The sequence below is a fragment of the Dipodomys merriami genome, unplaced genomic scaffold (genome assembly GCF_024711535.1).
Source record: "Dipodomys merriami isolate MVZ:Mamm:240054 unplaced genomic scaffold, mDipMer1.0.p SCAF_68, whole genome shotgun sequence".
Taxonomy (NCBI): domain Eukaryota; kingdom Metazoa; phylum Chordata; class Mammalia; order Rodentia; family Heteromyidae; genus Dipodomys; species Dipodomys merriami.
This window is the reverse complement of record NW_027206268.1, coordinates 5,257,567-5,277,758: the sequence shown is the minus strand read 5'-3', so window position 1 is coordinate 5,277,758 and position 20,192 is coordinate 5,257,567. Positions and strand designations below refer to the sequence as shown.

General features: G+C 53.0%; 1 protein-coding gene across 2 annotated transcripts; it reads right to left on the bottom strand.

The window, feature by feature from the left end:
• Positions 1-401: 401 nt before the first annotated feature.
• On the bottom strand, positions 402-19,871 carry LOC138816034 (NACHT, LRR and PYD domains-containing protein 5-like). Of its 2 annotated transcripts, XM_070005542.1 has the most exons (11): positions 19,530-19,871; positions 13,838-14,046; positions 12,186-12,335; positions 11,485-11,633; positions 9,131-9,271; positions 8,458-8,606; positions 6,932-7,027; positions 5,412-5,538; positions 3,476-3,582; positions 1,707-1,825; positions 402-960 (listed from the first exon to the last, which is right to left on the bottom strand). In XM_070005542.1, the coding sequence occupies exons 2-11, from the start codon at positions 14,012-14,014 to the stop codon at positions 943-945; spliced, it is 1,233 nt and encodes a 410-aa protein (XP_069861643.1). In that variant the 5' UTR covers positions 14,015-14,046; positions 19,530-19,871; the 3' UTR covers positions 402-942. The 2 variants fall into 2 exon arrangements, with proteins under 2 accessions (XP_069861643.1, XP_069861644.1); XM_070005543.1 differs by lacking the exon at positions 9,131-9,271.
• Between the last annotated feature and the right edge of the window lie 321 nt (positions 19,872-20,192).

Genomic DNA, 20,192 nt, shown 5'->3' with positions numbered 1-20,192 from the left:
CTCTGTAGATGCTGCCTGGCTACAGCAGCCATTGACCTGCTTCAGTGGTTCTCAAGGGTTTGGGGGGGGGGTCCCGGGATAGATTTACACTTCTATTAATTTTATTTTCTTGTCAGCCATGGGGATTTTCTTGTCAGTCCTGGGGGCTTGAACTCAGGGCCACGGCGCTGTCCCCTGAGCCTTTTAAGCACTCGAGGCTAGTTAGCGCTGTACCACTTTGAGCCACATCTCCACGTCCAGCTTTTTGGTGGTTCATTGGAGATAAGAGTCTCATGGACTTTCCTGCCCAGGCTGGCTTTGAACTATGATCCTCAGATCTCAGCTTTCTGAGTAGCTAGGATGACAGGCCTGAGCCACCGGTGCTTGACAGGTTTTTATTTTTGTTTTTGTTGCTGGGCCTGGGGTTTGAACTCTGGCCTTGGGTACTGTCCTTGAGCTAATTTGCTTAAAACCAGCACTTTACCACTTTGAGCCACAGAGGCACTTCTGGCTTTTTAATTGGAGATGAGACTCTCACGGACTTTCTTGCCAGGGCTGGCTTTGAACAGTGATCCTCGTATCTCAGCCTCTGGAGTAGCTAGGATGACAGGTGTGAGCCACCAGTGCCCAGCCTAAACATTCCTATTTAATCTGTATGTACATTTATAAAAGAAAGTGCTGTCTTTTTTGGATAGAGTATGACTTCCTTGACGTTGTAAATTTTGCATGCCCAGGGGAAGAACGCTCCTTTCTAAGACCTACTTGCAAAACCCACATTTTAGGGAATGACAAGTGCAATAGAGAGTATGAACACTACTTCCAACTTTCATAAAAGTTATTGATTTTTAAAACTTGGAAAGGTATGGATGACAATGGAAAATACTACTGCAGAAGAAACAACATCTTTGTGGGCATGCCTGGTTGGCCATCGGAAGGGATGGCATCCAAACAGAAATGTGGCTTCTATATTCGGGTTTTAGCCTGTGGAATAATGAACAGGAAGTTCTGTAAGAAGCAGGAAGTTCTTCTTTAAGGAGTAGAGAACAAACATGCATCATTCATTCCCCCCTAAAGGGCAGCCTGGGCTTCATCAAGGTCCATTGCCTTTCAGGTCCACAGTTGACCTGTGGGAGCTAGGATATGGGTTGGGGAGGGGTGGAGGAGGGAGACAGTTACACTACTTAGATGGAACAATGCTATTTTATTATTTATAAGTGTGTATATTCACACACATGTACTCTGCTTAATTGGAGATAAGAGTCTCAGACTTTCCTGCCCTTGGCTGGCTTTGAAATGTGATCCTTAGATCTCAGCCTCCTGAGTCGCTAGGATTACAGGTGTGAGCTGCTAGTGCCTGGCACTGTCTGTTGATACAATCACCATCCATCTAAATGAGACAAGAGTGCAACCACAGGGGCTGGGAAGATAGCTCAGCGGTAGAGTGCATGCCTTGCAAGCATGAGGCCCTGGGTTCGATTCCTCAGCACCACATAAACAGAAAAAGCTGGAAGTGGCGCTGTGGCTCCAGTGGTAGAGCGCTAGCCTTGAGCTGAAGAGCTGAGGGACAGCGCCCAGACCCATGGCCGGCAAAAAAAAAAGAGTGCAACCACAGCCTAAATTCTCAACCTGTTAAGTGCAAAATCTCTGCTATCTACCCAAGCTGAGGTCCAGGCCCCATATGGCGCCCCTGGTGGCTATTTGTCACCTACACACATTTGAGAACGTACCATTTTCTTCTTCTTCTGAATAGTCTTAGTCTTCGATTTCTTGCTATTTTTCCAAATAGATGTGAAGGTATCAGAAGAGATCTGGGGAGTGACTGTAATTTTTAGTATAGGAAGTTTTCCTGAGAGGGATGGAGGAAGAACAAAATCACAAATTGGTAGGACAGATCACCACTCTTTTGGGGGTCTGGGTCTTAGGTTTTCAAGCCCTCATTGAGGGGAGGACATCAGGAACTCCCTGGTATCTTAGGTTTGCTTTTTATGTTTGAAACTGATAATTATACATGTGTGATGTATGTTGTTTTTTAGTGTGAAACCTTTTCCATGGCTATTCTTTGACCTATGGGTATTGTTAATATTCATTTACATTTTGTAGGTGTGTGTGTTGTGTGTTTGTGAGAATGTATGTGTGGTTAATAACTGACAAAGGCATGAAACGCTAGTTGTGATTTAATTCCTCCCTTCCCTTATTTTTTTTTTGTGCTGCGCTGGTTCAATAAAATGCGCTGGCTACCATTAAAAGGAAAGCAGGAGAATCTTCTTGGTAGGCAAGTGAGAGATCTCAGCCTGTTAATTTGTATTTCATGTTTGAAATGGAATTAGGAGTTAGCTTGCTAAGCAAATGATAAGAACACAAAGACAACCAATAGGAAAACTTTACTTCTGTCATCAGAGATGTTACTAATTGCTCTTAATGTTTTAAAATGGTGCCATTAGAGCTGAATAGCAAGGGAGTTTTCCCTGTGAAATCCAACCAGTTAGCCTCATTTGGAAGTCAGAATATAAAAGTGAAGTGTTCCATTAGGAACATCCCATAATTATTTCAAGAGAAAAATACATTAAAGCCTGTAATAATTTATCCCACTAAACTTTTTGGGGGGAGGGGACCTGATTTCCAGAACTATCACTTACTTTTTAATGCTTTTTAAATGACTACTTGTGTTTTCAGGTGGGTGTTTTGTAATTGCCTTCACATTTATACAAATTAACATATTTCCCAAGCAAGCAAAATGTTTTCTAGTTCCAAATAGGTGCTCAAGGGTATGGTTTCCTATCCAGTCATCTGAGGGTTCCTGGTTAGCCTGCATTACAGTGATGGTGAGCTGCCTTCTACTGCATACTTAATGGGAAAGTCACTGCAGTGCCAGGAAAACCCACACCACAAGCCTGCCTTCTGTGTGCTGAGACTCAACTAAGTCCACATTAAATCCAGCTCAATCAATCCAGCTGGAGCAGAGTGCAAACCAGCTCTAGCTGACCAAAATGAAAAGGTGATCATGAGCTCTTAGAACTATGTGATTGGCCATTAAAAAAGCAAAAAATAGCCAGGAACTGGTGGTTCACACCTGTAATCCTAGCTACTCAGGAGGCTGAGATCTGAGGATCAAGGTTCAAAGCCCAGGCAGGAAAGTCTATGAGACTCATATCTCCAGTGAGCCACCAGAAAACCAGAAGTAGTGCTGTGACTCAAGTGGTAGAGCACTCACCTTGAGCTGAAGAGCTCAGGGACACCGCCCAGAGGTCAAGCTCCATGACTGACCAAAATAAATAAATGAATAAATAGAAATCATTACTTAGATCATAGACTATCATAAAAGATCTTGAACCCTGAAGATCAGGGAGCACACTGACACAGTGGTCACCAGCCCTGGCAGGGCTTGCTATTTAAATGAAAAGAGCAACGAGACTGATTGTGAACAGTCGAGGGTGATGGAAGTGGGCAGATAAGACAGCAGGAGGGAAACTTATAAAATGACATATAAAACTGTAACCTGTCTTTCTGGCCCTCAGTGCTTGCAGGATGTCGGCAGCAGCCATTTCCCCCAGGGCATTGCTTCCAAGGTCAACTTCCCTTAAATGGGCTGAAAATCTGATGAGGCTGCCCAGAGAAAGACAGAGCAAAATATCATTGTGCCAGGCAGGCTTACTTAAAACAAGTCAGGCCAGTTATGGTAGAGAAAGATCTTTCTTTTCAGGTCCTATCTGTCCTTCCTGCCACACCAGAGATAGTACCCAGACCTCTCACACCCTGCTTAGAACGCTTTACTCCTAGGAAAGTTTCTAAGGATTTTATTTGCCAAGTCCTCTTTTTTTTTTTTTTTAAGGTGCAGGTTAACATTTTGCATTATTATTATTATTATTATTATTATTATTTTGAACTCAGGTCCTGGGCACTGTCCCTGAGCTGCTTCTGCTCAAGGCTAGCACTCTACCATTTGAGCCACAGCACTACTTCCGGCCTTTTTTGTGGTGTGGTACTTAGGAATCCAAGCCAGGGCTTCGTGCATGCTAGGCAAGCATTCTACCACTAAGCCACATTCCAGCCCCATTTTTGTTTTTATTTTTCCAATGGACATATATTTGTAGCATGAAGGGGTTTCTTGGTGCTATTTCCATATATATAGAGAGAGCACTTTTAAAAGAATTCACCCCCTCCACCATATTCCTGTTCCCTCTTTCCTCCCTACTTTTTCTTTTTTTTTTTTTTTTTTTTGCCGGTCGTGGACCTGAACTCTGGGCCTGAGCGCTGTCCCTCAGCTCTTCAGCTCAAGGCTAGCGCCCTACCACTTGAGCCACAGTGCCACTTCCGGCTTTTTCTGTTTATGTGGTGCTGAGGAATCCAACCCAGGGCCTCATGCATGCAAGGCAAGCACTCTACCACTGAGCCACCTTCCCAGCCCTCCTCCCTACTTTTTCTAACAGCAGTTGCTGGGTTCCATTATGGTGTGTGTGTGCACATACATGCAAACACGCGTGCGTGTTGTTCAACCCTCTTCACCCCTCAGCATCCCCCCCTTTGTTTCCTTCTCCCTGCTTGATGGTACCCCCTAGACACCCCCCTTTGACACCCCTGTCTCATTACTGTCATTGTCCTTATCGTCATCATCGCAGCCAACATTTTAAGTCCCCTATTCATTCACTTCCTTAAAGGATGGGGTTTGATGTAGTGATGACTTCATAGCCATTCACATTTTACACACCAGCAAAATCTCGATAAATCTGGAGGGACCAGAGGGGTTAAGTACTTTAAACAAATAATGCCTACTTAGCAACACTATAAAGAAAAATATTCCCGCAGGGTGCCAGTGGTTCACGCCTGTCATCCTAGCTACTCAGGAGGCTGAGATCTAAGGATCTCCGTTCAAAGCCAGCCTGGGCAGGAAAGACCGTGAGACTCTGATCTCCAATAAACCACTAGAAAACCAGAAGAAGTGGCGCTGTGGCTCAAGTGGTAGAGCGCTCGCCTGGAGCTGAAGAGCTGAGGGATAGCGCCCAGGCCCAGAGTTCAAGCCCCATGACCGACAAAAAAAAAAGAAAGAAAGAAAAATATTCCCATAAAATGAGGAAGGGCAGCATCTTGAAATAAAGGGGGGCTTTGAGAAGCAAGTAAGGTTAGCTTTATGGAAAGCATGTAGGGTTAGGATGGCCTCTTCTTTCTCAGGCTATATTGCTTACAGTTTGGCTTTCTTTGACCTTGGGGAACAAAACTCTAGAGGCCCTGTGTCCTGTCTTGGCTTAGCCGCTGCCTTCACACAGTGAGATCCCTTTCTGGGCTCACACAACTGTAGGTAGGGACCAGGGGCTCCTCCCCCTTCTCAGAACCAGGACCTCACTAGTAAGTGCTAAAAAGCTGAGACTCCATCATTGTCATGAGATTTTATTCACACACTTGTCTCTGTAAATCAGACTTCTTACTTTGCTACTCACCATGTTAAAATCCGAGTGAACTCCACCAAGTGTTCACCTTCCTTTCCATCTATGCCATTGTCTGCCAAGTGCAACTTCACCAGCCAAGGGCCAGCTTCTGCCAGAGCTTTGGCTTTTTTCTTGATTCCTCCAAGAGAATCACAATATTAGGTTATTTTTACATAATGATTCTTATTTATTAGCAGTAACTGGACTTGTGTGAGTGGATTTCCTTTTTGCAGTATAGTCAAACACTACATAAGTAATTTTTTTTTTAAGTTTCTGTGGCCCAAGTTGAACTGGAACTTGCCATCCCCCTGGCTTCTGAGAACTGGGGTTACAAACAAGCACGTGCCACCACACTGTATGTAACCTTAAAAGTCCTGGTTTTGCACTCAGTCCCTCCTTTCTTCTTGACCACAAACCAGAATTGTTCTTGCATAAAAGGAGACTCCATGGCAGATGTAGATAGTTGCCTTTGATCTAACTACGGAGGGAATGGACGGATGGGTTGTCTGCTGATTTTGGCACATGACAGCCCTTAGAAAGATAGTTAGCTCTTACAAAAGGATTCATTTCTTTGGATATGAATCTAGTCTAGTGGTTTACTGGGTGAAATAGATTTTCCTTCCAAACACAGTTGGGGGAATGAAACTGTCCTATCCTTTTGTTTTCCTGGGGATGAGCCTGTGTGTGTGTGTGTGTGTGTGTGTGTGTGTGTGTGTGTGTGTGTGTGTGTGTGTGTGTGTGTGTGTGTGTGTGTGTGTGTGTGTGTGTGTGTGTGTGTGTGTGTGTGTGTGTGTGTGTGTGTGTGTGTGTGTGATGGTCTTAGGGCTTGGTGTGTGTGTGTGTGTGTGTGTGTGTGTGTGATGGTCCTAGGGCTTGAAAGAACGGCTTAGATGATGTCCTTGAGCATTTGTGCTCAAGACTAGGCTCTACTACTTGACATACAGCTCTACTTCTGGCTTTTTTGGTGGCTAATTGGAAATTAGAGTCTCAATTATTTTCTTGCCTTGGCTGACTCCAAACTGAAATCCTCAATTTCAGTCTCAGGAGTAGCTAGGATTACAGGTTGAGACACCCGGGCCCAGATTGTCTAAATCTAACAGTCTACATGGAGGGGACAGAATGATAGCAAATGGCGGTTGCCATGAATAAGTCACATGCTATCACAGCCCTGCCCTGCAGTGCTGTGAGCCATTCACACTTGGACGGCTCCTCATCCTGGCAGCCCTGCTCAGTATGGGTTTGTGATCTGTTAACATTCCTCCAAAATTGCCCCATTAATACTTCTAAGTAACAGTCAGAGGAGACAAGTCTCCTGGCTGCATTTATGAGGTCTTGCTGAGCCGTTCCCAAACCAGCCTCAGCCCTGTAATTCTTTGCTGGAATGCTGAGTGGGCCGAGGATGAATTCCTCTGCCCACACAGTGCGGCTGCTCTGGTTGGATGTCTGATAAGTCCCCAACATTGAGTTGTCCTCTTTTTTCACCTGAATTTTCCTCTTTGTCTGGAAGGGGAAATGGACAGCAACAAAAATACCTTTTTTGTTCTTTTTCTTCCCCAAAGTAGTTTTTGCTGTCCCAGCCTCAGAGGATTTTGCAGTCTGGCCCAACAATGAACTTCCTCTCTGGCTCACTGGATTTAAAAAAAAAAAAAAGCATGTTTAAAGACTTGGGGTTTGGGTGCAATCTGGCGTCAGCTATTGCCTTTATGTACTCTTTCCCACAGAGGGCAGAGCTGACTGTCACTTGGAACCTGTCAGCTCTGCATTTTTCTCCTCAAAGCCTTGAGGTGAACATGCAACCCACAGTCTCCCCCGCTACCATCCCACCAGACCCTGTGTTCATTCTCCCTCCCAGGCCATGGCTGTGCTCTATGAAAGTGTTAAGGCTGGGAGTGCTGGCTCTCACTTGGGATCCCAGCTGCTCAGGAGAGGAGGATGGGAGGATCGTTGTTCTAGGCAAGCCTGGGCAAAAAGACTTAGGGTGTGAGACCATATCCCAAAGAACAAGCCAGGTATGGTGGTTCCTGTCTGTAACCACAGCTCTTCTGGTAGCAGAACTGTCTTGCTTACAAGGCAGGGTTTTTTGTTTTTTGTTTTTTTGCCTGGGGCAAAAGCATGGGACACTATCTAGGAAAAAAAAAAAAAAAAAGTAAAGAGAGCTAGGTGTACAGCTCAAGTAGTGGAGCAGCTAGCCAGTGGAAGGCCCTGATTCAAACCCAGGCATTGCAGCAACAAACATGAAAGAACAGTTCCTGACCAGTTGATTGGCATGCTGTCACTCTGGAGTCATTCTAGAAGTCTTTCCCTTGCACCCGCCTGCAGTGCATCAGGAAAACTGTACAACGCGCAGCCGACCCCGCCTGAGCCTCCCCATCACCAACGGCCAGGCTGGCCTCCAGCCCGGTGGCCCCCAGCAGCCTCCCTGCCCCCCGGGTCTGTGAGCCACATTAGGATGTCTGGCTCCTTCCCAAAGCCAGCTGTGGAGCCTCCTCCTCCTGCCCTCCCCCCAAGTGTCACTGGTACATTTCTAGGTATGCGAGCCCACCTAGTGATTGCATGCATAAAGCGATGATACAGGACTTCATGAGGACTGTCAGTAGCATGTTTGGTGGTGAACTTTGTTTCTACCTTCCCTGTTTTGTGCTCATATTGAAACTTGAAATGCCTTCTCCCTCAGCTTTTGCACTCATGGCTGGTGCTAATCACTTGATCCATGCCCCGAGTTCCAGCTTTTTGCTGGTTAACTAGAAATAAGAGTCTCTCCGGTTTGTCTGCCTGGGCTTCAAACTTAGACCCTCAGATCTCAGCCCCCTGAGTAGCTAGGATTACAGGCATGAGCCACCAGCACCTGGCCCCAGTCTGTTTTTGAGATAGGGTTTCATTAACTTCAGCCCTGGATAGGATCAAACTGCAATCCTCCCATCTCCACCTTTTGCATAGCCAGGATTACAGGTGTGAGCCACCACACCTGGCCCAAGGTAAACCCCCTTTTAACCACAAAGCAGTTCCTCCTCTTGGGTCCCCCCAATAGGAGCCTGGGACCAGGCTCCCTAGAGCCTACTTTGGAGCAGCTGAGAGGGCGTCGCAGTATCTGGGGAGACTGGGGGGGCCATCCCGTCCTTCTCCTTCATCTCCGCGTACTCCGCTATGGGTCTGAGGAGGGCCAGCGCTCCGGAGCACAGCAAGCTGTTGCCATCGAGGTGAAGTTCGCTGGGGGGGGATAACATGGTGACTTACCGGCTGCCCCGCCTCATGCCGGACGCACGGTCACCATGGGAGATAACCATCTTCATACTCATAGGTCATGTCATAGAAACTAGACCAGTGACATGCATGTGGGTCAAATACCCACTTTCAACATGGCACCCTTGAGCATTTTTTTTTTTTTTTTGGTCGGTCATGGGGCTTGAACTCTGGGTCTGGGCGCTGTCCCTCAGCTCTTCAGCTCAAGGCGAGCGCTCTACCACTTGAGCCACAGTACCACTTCCGGTTTTCTGGTGGTTTATTGGAGATAGGAGTCTCACAGTCTCTCCTGCCTGGGCTGGCTTTGAACCGCGATCCTCAGATCTCAGCCTCCTGAGTAGCTAGGATTACAGGCGTGAGCCACCAGCGCCTGGCCCTTGAGCTTTCTTTTATGGTTCAAAGGAAGCAAGCAGCAATGATTGTCATAATGAATGGTGCAGTATAAGACCAATGATACGTAGGTGAGCCGGGGACCTGGGGAACAGTCTCACCAAATGGCACTCTGGCTGATGATGGAGCCCAGCTTTGACCCGCTCCAAGGGCCCAGCCCGCAGAACCGCAGGCTGAGGCCGTAGAGGCTCTGGTTGTTCTCCAGACCTGACAAGATACTCTCAATTTCTTCATTTCCAAATCTGAGGAGAAATGACAGCACAAATTTGGAAGCTTAAAAACCTATGCCAAGCCGGGTGCTGGTGGCTCACGCCTGTCATCCTAGCTACTCAGGAAGCTGAGATCTGAGGATTGCAGTTCAAAGCCAGCCCAGGCAGGAAAGTCCATGAGACTCTTATCTCCAATAAACCACAAAGTTTATTGGAAGTGGTGTTGTGGCTCAAGTGGTAGAGCCTTGAACTAAAAAGCACAGGGACAGCGCCCAGGTCCAGAGTTCAAGCCCCACAACTGAGGGAAAAAAAAAAAACCCTATGCCACTCAGAATGGAGGGACAAAGAGACAACAAATGCAGCAATGGCCCTCACTGAGATGCTATGTTGAAAAATGATCTGTATATAACTTGTGGGTGGGGACAGGAGGGAAAAACTAGGAGAGAGTGAGGGAAGGGGTGACATTGTCCAAAAAGAAATGTACTCTACCAGGCTTATTTAACTGTAACTCCTCTGTATATCACCTTTATAATAACAATAGAAAAAATTAAAAATATATCTCATTGACCTCATTACTCATTGTAAAGTGCTCGCTAGAGCAGCTAGAAGCATTTCTGTTCTTTTCTGCCCTCAGGGTTTCCAGAGCCAAACTGTGGGGGAGGGCTAAGCCAGCTCTCAGAGCGGGATCTGGGATGTAGAGAGGAGGAGACTCAAAGTCTCCTTGGGGCAGAAGATGGTTTGGAAGACCGATTCAAGGCTGGGCTTGTTAGTGCACTCCTTCTAATTCCAGCTACTCAGGATGCAGAGAATGGGATCATTGTGGTTCAAAGTTAAAGGGAAAAAGTGAGACCTCATCATCACAACCAACAAGCTAAATAGAGTGGTACGTTCCAGGGATATGGCTCAAGTGGTATAGAATGTGCCCAGAAAGTGCCAGGCACCAAGAACAGAACCCTAGTACTGTCAAGCAAAACCTAGGTGGGCATGGTAATACACACGTAATTCCAGCTGTGAAGGATATGGAAGTAGGAGGGCCATGGTCTGCGGCTGACCTGGGCAAAGAAAACAAGACCCCCATCTGGAAAATAACTAAAGAGGATTGGGGGGGAGGAGGGGGGATGGGGAGGCGGAGGGAAGCTGGGAAGGGATGTGAAGGGTAAACAAAGGAGGAGGCTGCAATGCTTGATAAGAAATGTACTCATTATCTTGCCCATGTAATTGTAACCCCGCTGTACAGTATGTTCACAAAAAATAAAAATTAAAAAAAAAAGAGGATTGGGGATATGGCTCGGTGGCGGGGCTCTTGCTTAGCAAGGGTGAGAGCCTGAGTTCCAGATTCTGTATTGAAAAAACAAAACAAGAAAAGATGGGCAGGTGGAGGCAGGCCAGCTTTTTGGCTAAGATAGGGTCTCATTAGCTTTTTGCCCAGGCTGACTTTGAATCATGATCCTTCTATCTTTTCATCCTGAGTAGGTGCGCCCTCCCTCCAGCTAGGACCCTGGGTCTTCAAGGTGCTTCTGTGTCTCTAGACAAATCCCAGGCAATCGAGTGTCAGACATCAGGAGTGGGCTCTGAGTCAGAGAGAGGCTGGGACAAGCCTCTACACTCTGAGGTCTAGGAGTGGGTATCGCATGAGGTTGGCATGAAGGCTAATCCTTGTGGCATGCTTGGCACACAGTGGACACTCAGTAATGTTCCACTGATTACTGTTATCATTATTATTACTATTCTTAGTCCATCTCCTGACAGGCTTAGACCCTCAGCCCTTGAAAGGACTTCTTGTGTCTCTCCCTAGCACCTCACCTTCCTCCCCACCTTCCTCTTCTCCTGCTGAAGGCTGACCCACCACTGAAGAGTTAGTTCTGCTCCCTCTCTCTCTGAAGAACTGCAGAATGCATCTATGGGGATCTTTTGTGATCATCAGACTTTCCACGTTGCACGATATAACATGTTTCCATCACACCTAAGGCTCCTTTCCCAAGCAGCCTGCCCTTGTCTACATCTCTGCCTTCCTTGGCAACAAGCCCAGTGTTGTAGAAACTTGTAGAAACTGGTCTTCCACAAATATTTGTTGAAGGAGCAAGTGAGTGAAAGAAGAGTCATTTTTACTAACCCTGCCATTTCCCCAGGACCATCAGCTCCTGCCGGGGATGGGGGGTGTGTGTGGGGGAACGGAAGGCCTTGCAGGGCAGATGCCCCCCGCCCACAGCCAGCTCTGCTAGGGAGAGTTCCCTTCTCAGCCTCACTTGCAGTAATCCAGGACCAGAGAACGCAAACTGCTCAGCTGCAGAGCCTTCCCAAGGCGTTCCAGAGACCACAGGTCCATCTTGCAGTCCACAATCTCCAAAGTAGTGAAGGGGCAGGTGGTGTGCCCCTTCGATTCCAGAAACAGAGCCTGAGGGGACAGGGTTAGAACAAGGGTCAGGATGGCCAGTAGGCTCTGTGTGTTCCTGTGTGCTTGCCACTTGACTGAGCTCAGTATTCAACATGTTCACCTCTAAAGTCATTTTTCAAATTACCCAAAGAAAGCCTGTTTTGCTTTCCTGTCATTCACTTTTGTGAGTGTGTTCGTTTTACCGAGTTTTACCACGGTATTTCAGCTGGGCTACTATACTCAAAGCCAACAGCCAACAGCCAAGTGCAGGTGGAATACAGGGTGTTCGGTGCTTCTGTTTGGTTTTGTGATTTAGGGCTGGGAAGTTGGCTCAGTGGTAGAGCGCTTGCCTTGCATGCCTGAGGCCCTGGGTTCGATTCCTCAACACCACATAAGCAAAAAGAAAAAAAAAAAGCTGGAAGTGGTGCTGTGGCTCAAGTGGTAGGGCACTAGCCTTGAGCTGAAGAGCTGAGGGACAGTACTCAGGCCCAGAGTTCAGGCCCCACAACCGGACCAAAAAAAAAAAAAAAGAATCTCATGGTTTTATGGTTTAAAGCCAGTGTGGTGACTCACGAGCCTGGCGACCTCCGGGTTGCTCAGCTGGAAGCCCCAGATGCACATTTCCTTCCCCAGCTTGTAACACTCATCGCGAATGGTCATGAGCAAGGGCTCCAGGGAGATGGGTGGGACGATCCGGGGGGAGCTAGGCTTCACCAGTGTAAACTGCAGTGAGAAAAGATGACAGGCATGGATCAGAAAGGGATGCCCCGGCACCCGAGACTGTGGAAAAGGGGTGTCACTATCAGACTGCATTGGGAGAATGGTGAAGAAACTTTCAGCTCTGGGCCCTAATTTTAAATCCTCAGCACCATCAACCATGTAATAAAAATAGGGACTGCCCAGGCAGCCCACCAGTCACCTTCACACCCATCGCTACCATCACACCAGCCCCTGCCGAGTCCCATGACAACGATAACCTCCTGCCACAGGGACTAATCTGAATGAGATTTATGATTAAGTAGTGGGGGCTAATTATAACAAATGCAGTAGCAAGAATTAGGAATTATTTTACAACACACACATAAAGATGATAACGGTCCAGGCACTGGTGGCTCACGCCTGTAATCCTGGCTACTCCAGGAGGTTGAGAGCTGAGGACTGCAGTTCAAAGCCAGCCTGGGCAGGAAAGGCTGTGAGACTCTTTTTTTTTTTTGGTCGGTCATGGGGCTTGAACTCTGGGCCTGGGCGCTGTCCTTCAGCTCTTCAGCTCAAGGCGAGCACTCTACCACTTGAGCTACAGCGCCACTTCCGGTTTTTCTGGTGGTTTATTGGAGATAGAAGTCTCACGGTCTCTCCTGCCTGGGCTGGCTTTGAACCACGATCTTCAGATCTCAGCCTCCTGAGTAGCTAGGATTACAGGCGTGAGCCACCAGCGCCCGGCTTGGCTGTGAGACTCTTATCTCCAAGAAACTACTCAGAAAAGCCAGAAGTGACACTGGGGGGGGGGGGGAGGGCTCAAGTGGTAGAGCTCTAGACTTGAGCACAGAGAAGCTCAGGGACAGTGGCCAGGTCCAGAGTTCAAGTCTCAGGACTGGCAAAAAAAAAATGGTGGGGGGAAAAGCAGGGGGATGCGTGGAGAGCCTTGGGAATGAACTGTTGAAGATGGGCCTAGAAAGACCTAGAGGATACATGGGGTGGACGCGGTAGAAGAGGAGGTTCCAAGGAAGAAGAGAAGGGGCAGCCAGCCGAGGGAGGTGGAAGATGGGGGAAAGCTGGGCAGTCAGAGAGGAACTTGAGAAGGTCCTTATGTAGGTGCAGTGGAGTCATGCCTTCCTTTACCCCTTTTTCCTTCCCCCCTTTTCACCTCTCCCTGAAAGGAGAGAACCCACAGGGCAGCTAGGGACCCATGGTCTGGGCAGTGATCCCACAGTAATTATTTAAATCTCCTCTCTAGCAACTTTATTCCATCTTGCGTGGCACTCGGGTGCTCTAGGAAACCAGCTGGTGACTGATTAAACCACAGGACGGGAGGAGCAGGTGCAGAGGGGGAGCGGGAAGGTAGGGGGAGAGCTAACAGGCCCTCCATGCTCAGGGAACAAGGCTCTGAACTCCAGTCAGAAGCTGATGGCAGATGCTGATGACCTGGCCATCCCTGGGCTTGAGGGGAGAGGCCCCAGGGAGTCCCTTCCGGGGAAGAACAGGGGCCGGGGCTGACATCCACTCACCTTCTTGAGGATCCGCTCACTGTCAATGCTTTTTTTCAGATCCTTCTTGATGGCTGGGCACACAGACGTTTGGGACTGTGCGCAATACTTCTCGTAGGTTTTCAGGAACTTTTGAAGTATGGGGATGGGCAGCAGGGCCCCTTTAGTTTTCCGTTTCCCTTCCTTGGCTTTTGGCATGGTTTATAGCGGTAGAGAGATCCCACTTGAGTCTGAAAAGAGTAACCTGCCATGACACTCAGAACGAAAGTCTTTATAAGGTCCAGAGCCTGTACCTTATAATGCGGTGGTGACCACTCTTCAGGCTCCTCTGAGATTATGACATACTTACTTCAGCCTAAATTGCACATTGTGCAATGCAAATACTGAAGTGCTCAGTGAACATAATTCACTGATTACCCAGTTAGTACCAATTTTGTCTCGACAGCCTAGCACTGGTAGCTAACACCTGTAATCTTAGCTATTAAGGAGGTTGAGATTGCCAGCCCTGGCAGGAAAGTCCTTAAGATTCTTTTTTTTTTTTTTTTTTTTTTTTTTGGGGTCCGGTTGTGGGGCCTGAACTCTGGGCCTGGGCGCTGTCCCTCAGCTCTTCAGCTCAAGGCTAGCGCTCTACCACTTGAGCCACAGTGCCACTTCCGGCTTTTTGCTTATGCGGTGCTGAGGAATCGAACCCAGGGCCTCATGCATGCAAGGCAAGCACTCTACCACTGGGCCACCTTCCCAGCCCCGTCCTTGAGATTCTTATTGGTAATTAACACCAAAAGGGCAGAAGAAGAACTGTGGCTCAAGTGATGGAGCACCATCCTTGAGTGAAAAAGCTAAGAGACAGTGCCCAGGCTCTGAGTTCAAACTCCAGTACTGGCACACACACACAAAGAAGGACCTGACTATAACACTACTTCTCATCTCTCTGCTTGCTCTCCAACCCCTCAGCCAGAGTGATATTTTGAAATATAAATCAGATCATGAAGTTCTACTGGTCAGATATCTCCAATAGACTCCCATGGACTTATCTTTACTGGATTTTTTTTATTTTGGTGGCACTGAGATATGAACTCACAACCTCATGCTTGCTGGTGTTCTCTGATTTCCCCTCCCCAGTCCTGAAGAGATTTTGAGCTGGGTGTCCATGGCTCACACCCGTAATCCTAGCTACTCAGGATCGCAGTTTGAAGCCAGCCTGGGCAGTAAATTCCATGAGACTCATCTCCAATTAACCAGAAGTGGTACTATGGCTCAAAGTGGTAGAGTGCTACCCTTGAGCAAAAAAAAAAAAAAAAAAAAGCTTAGGCACAGGACTCAGGCTCTGAGTTCAAGCAATTGGAAAAAAAAAGATTTGGGCTATTCTATCAGTTATTGTCTACTATGCCTAAAGTGTACTGTCACTACCACAAAGTTACAGGGCACTAGGGGACATTTTAAATTCAAGAGAAAGCTAGAAACATGTTAGACACTGTGTGAACTACTAACTGGAAGTAGTTTACAATTTCAAATTAGAGTATGTACATATTAATATATATGGTCATATAGATATGCAAATTGCCCCCCTATGAGTGAAAAGTATTTTGGGAGAGTGAATGAACCTGGTAGAAGGTAAGACACAAGATACTAGGGTAAGGAAAAAGCACACTGAGTGTATCATTAGTTGGGACTGTAACAGATTGAGCCAGTGCTACAACTAGAAACAGACGGGCAAACTAGGCCACTGTTTGCCCACGCTTCTCCACTTCCAGCTATGGCCCAGTGTAGATTTAATATACTACTCAAGCAGGGCATGGGTGGCTCACACCTGTAATCCAAACGACTCAGGAGGCTTAGATGTGAGGATGGTAGTTCTAAGCCAGCAAAGTCCATGAGACCTTTATCTCCAATTAACCACAAAATGCCTCATCTGGAGCTGTGGCTCAAATGGTGTAGATAGCACTGGCCTTGAGCAAAAGAGCTCAGGGATATTGCCAAGGTCGCAATTCAAGCCCCACTACAGACTCAAAAGTTTTGTGTGTGTGTAATTTATATATATATATATATATATATATATATATATATATATATATATAATTTTTCCCCAGTCGTGGGGCTTGAACTCAGGGCCTGGGCGCTGTCCCTGAGGGTCTTTTGCTCAAGGCCAGCCCTCTACCCCTTGAGCCACAGCTCCATTTCTGGCCTTTTCTGTGTCTGTGGTGCTGAGGAATCGAACCCAGGGCTTCATGCATGCTAGGCAAGCGCTCTACCACTGAGAGCCGGTGCCTCCGGTAGCGCCCGGTGGTGCCCGGCTGACCAGGGCGGCCAGGTCCGCGTGGGGCCGCGGGCTCCGGGCCGGGGGGGGGGGGGGAGCCTCGGGTCAGGGGTGGTCCGCACAGGGGGCGGGCGGGGGCGGGAGGCTTTCCCTGGGCCTCTGGGGCGGCTGAGGGGCTGGGCGGCTGAGCGGGGCTGGAGGCGTACTGGATAGCAGGGGGCCGGGGATGGGGGGGGCACGGAGGGAGGGCGGGGATGAGGGGGGACACGGGGAGAGGGGTGGGGATGAAGGGGGGCGGGATGATGGGGAGACACGGTGTGAGGGGCCGGGGAGGGGGGAGGGGATGAGGGGGGACGGGGTGTGGGGGGACGGGGTGTGAGGGGACAGGGTGTGAGGGGGGGTGTGTGGGGACGGGGTGTGGGGGGGCGGGGGATGGGGATGAGGGGGGGACGGGGTGTGGGGGGGCGGGTGTTGGGGACGGGGTGTGGGGGGGCGGGTGTTGGGGGACAGGGTGTTGGGGGACGGGGTGTGAGGAGGGGGGAGGGGGATGAGGGGGGACGGGGTGTGAGGAGAGGGGAGGGGGATGAGGGGGGACGGGGTGTGAGGGGCGGGTGTGAGGGGACGGGGTGTGAGGAGGGGGGATGGGGATGAGGGGGGGACGGGGTGTGTGGGGGCGGGTGTGGGGGGACGGGGTGAGGGGGGACGGGGTGTGAGGAGGGGGGATGGGGATGAGGGGGGACAGGGTGTGAGGAGGGGATGGGGATGAGGGGGGACGGGGTGTGGGGGCGGGTGAGGGGGGACGGGGTTTGAGGGGTGAGGGGGCGGGGTGTGGGGGGACGGGGTGTGAGGAGGGGGATGGGGATGAGGGGGACGGGGTGTGAGGGGCGGGTGAGGGGGGACGGGGTGTGAGGAGGGGGGACGGGGTGTGAGGGGGGACGGGGTGTGAGGAGGGGGGCGGGTGTGAGGGACGGGGTGTGAGGGGGGACGGGGTGTGAGGGGGGACGGGGTGTGAGGGGGGACGGGGTGTGAGGGGGGATGGGGATGAGGGGGGACGGGGTGTGAGGGGGGACGGGGTGTGAGGGGGGACGGGGTGTGAGGGGGGACGGGGTGTGAGGAGGGGGGACGGGGTGTGAGGGGACGGGGTGTGAGGGGGGACGGGGTGTGAGGGGGGACGGGGTGTGAGGGGGGACGGGGTGTGAGGGGGGACGGGGTGTGAGGGGGGACGGGGTGTGAGGGGGGACGGGGTGTGAGGAGGGGGGACGGGGTGTGAGGGGGGACGGGGTGTGAGGAGGGGGGACGGGGTGTGAGGGGGGACGGGGTGTGAGGAGGGACGGGGTGTGAGGAGGGGGGACGGGGTGTGAGGGGGGACGGGGTGTGAGGGGGGACGGGGTGTGAGGAGGGGGGACGGGGTGTGAGGGGGGACGGTGTGAGGGGACGGGGTGTGAGGAGGGGGGACGGGGTGTGAGGAGGGGGGACGGTGTGAGGGGACGGGGTGTGAGGAGGGGGGACGGGGTGTGAGGGGGGACGGGGTGTGAGGGGACGGGGTGTGAGGGGGGACGGGGTGTGAGGGGGGACGGGGTGTGAGGGGGGACGGGGTGTGAGGGGGGCGGGGTGTGAGGAGGGGGGACGGTGTGAGGGGGGCGGGGTGTGAGGAGGGGGGACGGTGTGAGGGGGGCGGGGTGTGAGGAGGGGGGACGGGGTGTGAGGGGGGACGGGGTGTGAGGAGGGGGACGGGGTGTGAGGGGGGACGGGGTGTGAGGGGGGACGGTGTGAGGGGGGCGGGGTGTGAGGGGGGACGGGGTGTGAGGGGGACGGGGTGTGAGGGGGGACGGTGTGAGGGGGGCGGGGTGTGAGGGGGGACGGGGTGTGAGGAGGGGGGACGGGGTGTGAGGGGACGGGGTGTGAGGGGGGACGGGGTGTGAGGAGGGGGGACGGGGTGTGAGGGGGACGGGGTGTGAGGAGGGGGGCGGGTGTGAGGGGGGACGGGGTGTGAGGGGGGACGGGGTGTGAGGAGGGGGGACGGGGTGTGAGGGGGACGGGGTGTGAGGAGGGACGGGGTGTGAGGAGGGGGACGGGGTGTGAGGAGGGGGACGGGGTGTGAGGGGGACGGGGTGTGAGGGGGACGGGGTGTGAGGAGGGGGGACGGGGTGTGAGGAGGGGGACGGGGTGTGAGGAGGGGGGACGGGGTGTGAGGAGGGGGGACGGTGTGAGGGGACGGGGTGTGAGGAGGGGGGACGGGGTGTGAGGGGGGACGGGGTGTGAGGGGGGCGGGGTGTGAGGAGGGGGGACGGTGTGAGGGGGGCGGGGTGTGAGGAGGGGGGACGGGGTGTGAGGGGGGACGGGGTGTGAGGAGGGGGACGGGGTGTGAGGGGGGACGGGGTGTGAGGGGGGACGGTGTGAGGGGGGCGGGGTGTGAGGGGGGACGGGGTGTGAGGGGGACGGGGTGTGAGGGGGGACGGTGTGAGGGGGGCGGGGTGTGAGGGGGGACGGGGTGTGAGGAGGGGGGACGGGGTGTGAGGGGACGGGGTGTGAGGGGGGACGGGGTGTGAGGAGGGGGGCGGGTGTGAGGGGGGACGGGGTGTGAGGGGACGGGGTGTGAGGGGGGACGGGGTGTGAGGAGGGGGGACGGTGTGAGGGGACGGGGTGTGAGGAGGGGGGACGGGGTGTGAGGGGGGACGGGGTGTGAGGAGGGGGGACGGGGTGTGAGGGGGACGGGGTGTGAGGAGGGACGGGGTGTGAGGAGGGGGACGGGGTGTGAGGAGGGGGGACGGGGTGTGAGGAGGGGGGACGGGGTGTGAGGGGACGGGGTGTGAGGGGGGACGGGGTGTGAGGGGGGACGGGGTGTGAGGGGGGACGGGGTGTGAGGGGGGACGGGGTGTGAGGGGGGACGGGGTGTGAGGGGGGACGGGGTGTGAGGAGGGGGGACGGGGTGTGAGGGGGGACGGGGTGTGAGGAGGGGGGACGGGGTGTGAGGGGGGACGGGGTGTGAGGAGGGACGGGGTGTGAGGAGGGGGGACGGGGTGTGAGGGGGGACGGGGTGTGAGGGGGGACGGGGTGTGAGGGGGGACGGGGTGTGAGGGGGGGGACGGGGTGTGAGGAGGGACGGGGTGTGAGGGGGGACGGGGTGTGAGGGGGGACGGGGTGTGAGGAGGGACGGGGTGTGAGGAGGGGGGACGGGGTGTGAGGGGGGACGGGGTGTGAGGGGGGACGGGGTGTGAGGGGGGGGACGGGGTGTGAGGGGACGGGGTGTGAGGAGGGGGGCGGGTGTGAGGAGGGGGACGGGGTGTGAGGAGGGGGGACGGGGTGTGAGGGGGGACGGTGTGAGGGGACGGGGTGTGAGGGGGGACGGGGTGTGAGGAGGGGGGACGAGGGTGGGGGGGGAGCGGGGTCCCCGGCCCCGGCGGCCTCGGCTTTCCGCCCGCCCGCCCGCCCGCCCGCCGGGAGAGCCGAGCCACCCACCTCGGCGGGGAGCGCGGCCTCGCGAGGCTCAGCGGGCGCGTGGAGTCCGGCGCCGGACGCCCCGCCGACCCCCGGCCGCACGGTCCCGGCGTCCCGGCGTCCCGGCCCCACCGGCTTCCCGCGTCGTGCTCGGGCGCCATGGAGACGGCGGCGAGGGCGGGCCGCAGGCCGCGCGGGGACCGTGCGGGCCTCGCCCCAGGACCGGCGCGTGGCGGCCGGTAGAGCTGCGAGGGACGAGCTCCGCTCCGCCGGGGACGGGAGTCCGGGAGCCGGGACGCGCGCGTCGGGGCGGCCGCGGGACCCCGCACCTGTCCCCGACGCCCCTCCCGTCCCCGGGGACCTGGGGGAAACGCGCATGCGCAGGGCAGAGGCCGGAGCGCGTTCCCGTAGAAACCGAGTCAGGACGTCCCTGCCCACGGACCTGGAAGGACGCATGCGCAGGGCAGAAGCCGAGAGCGCGTTCCCATAGAAACCGGATTTGGGACAAAGGACGCATGCGTGCGCAGCCTGGGTCCGCTCTGGGGGACAGGACTGGGCTTTTCAGGACAACTTTGAGGACAAAAGTGCTAAGCTAATCAGAAGGCTGAGATCACACTATTTTTTTGTCGGTCGTGGGTCTTGAACTCTGGGCCTGGGCGCTGTCCCTCAGCTCTTCAGGTCAAG

Excerpts from the sequence above, each read along its gene's own strand:
- LOC138816034 (XM_070005542.1), bottom strand. The coding sequence starts at position 14,014 with ATGCCAAAAGCCAAGGAAGGGAAACGGAAAACTAAAGGGGCCCTGCTG. Across the intron at positions 11,634-12,185 it reads ACCCGGAGGTCGCCAGGCTC|GCTCTGTTTCTGGAATCGAA; the intron begins GTGAGTCACCAC and ends CTGTCCCCTCAG. Across the intron at positions 5,539-6,931 it reads GAAGAAAAAGAACAAAAAAG|GAATCAAGAAAAAAGCCAAA; the intron begins GTATTTTTGTTG and ends ATTCTCTTGGAG.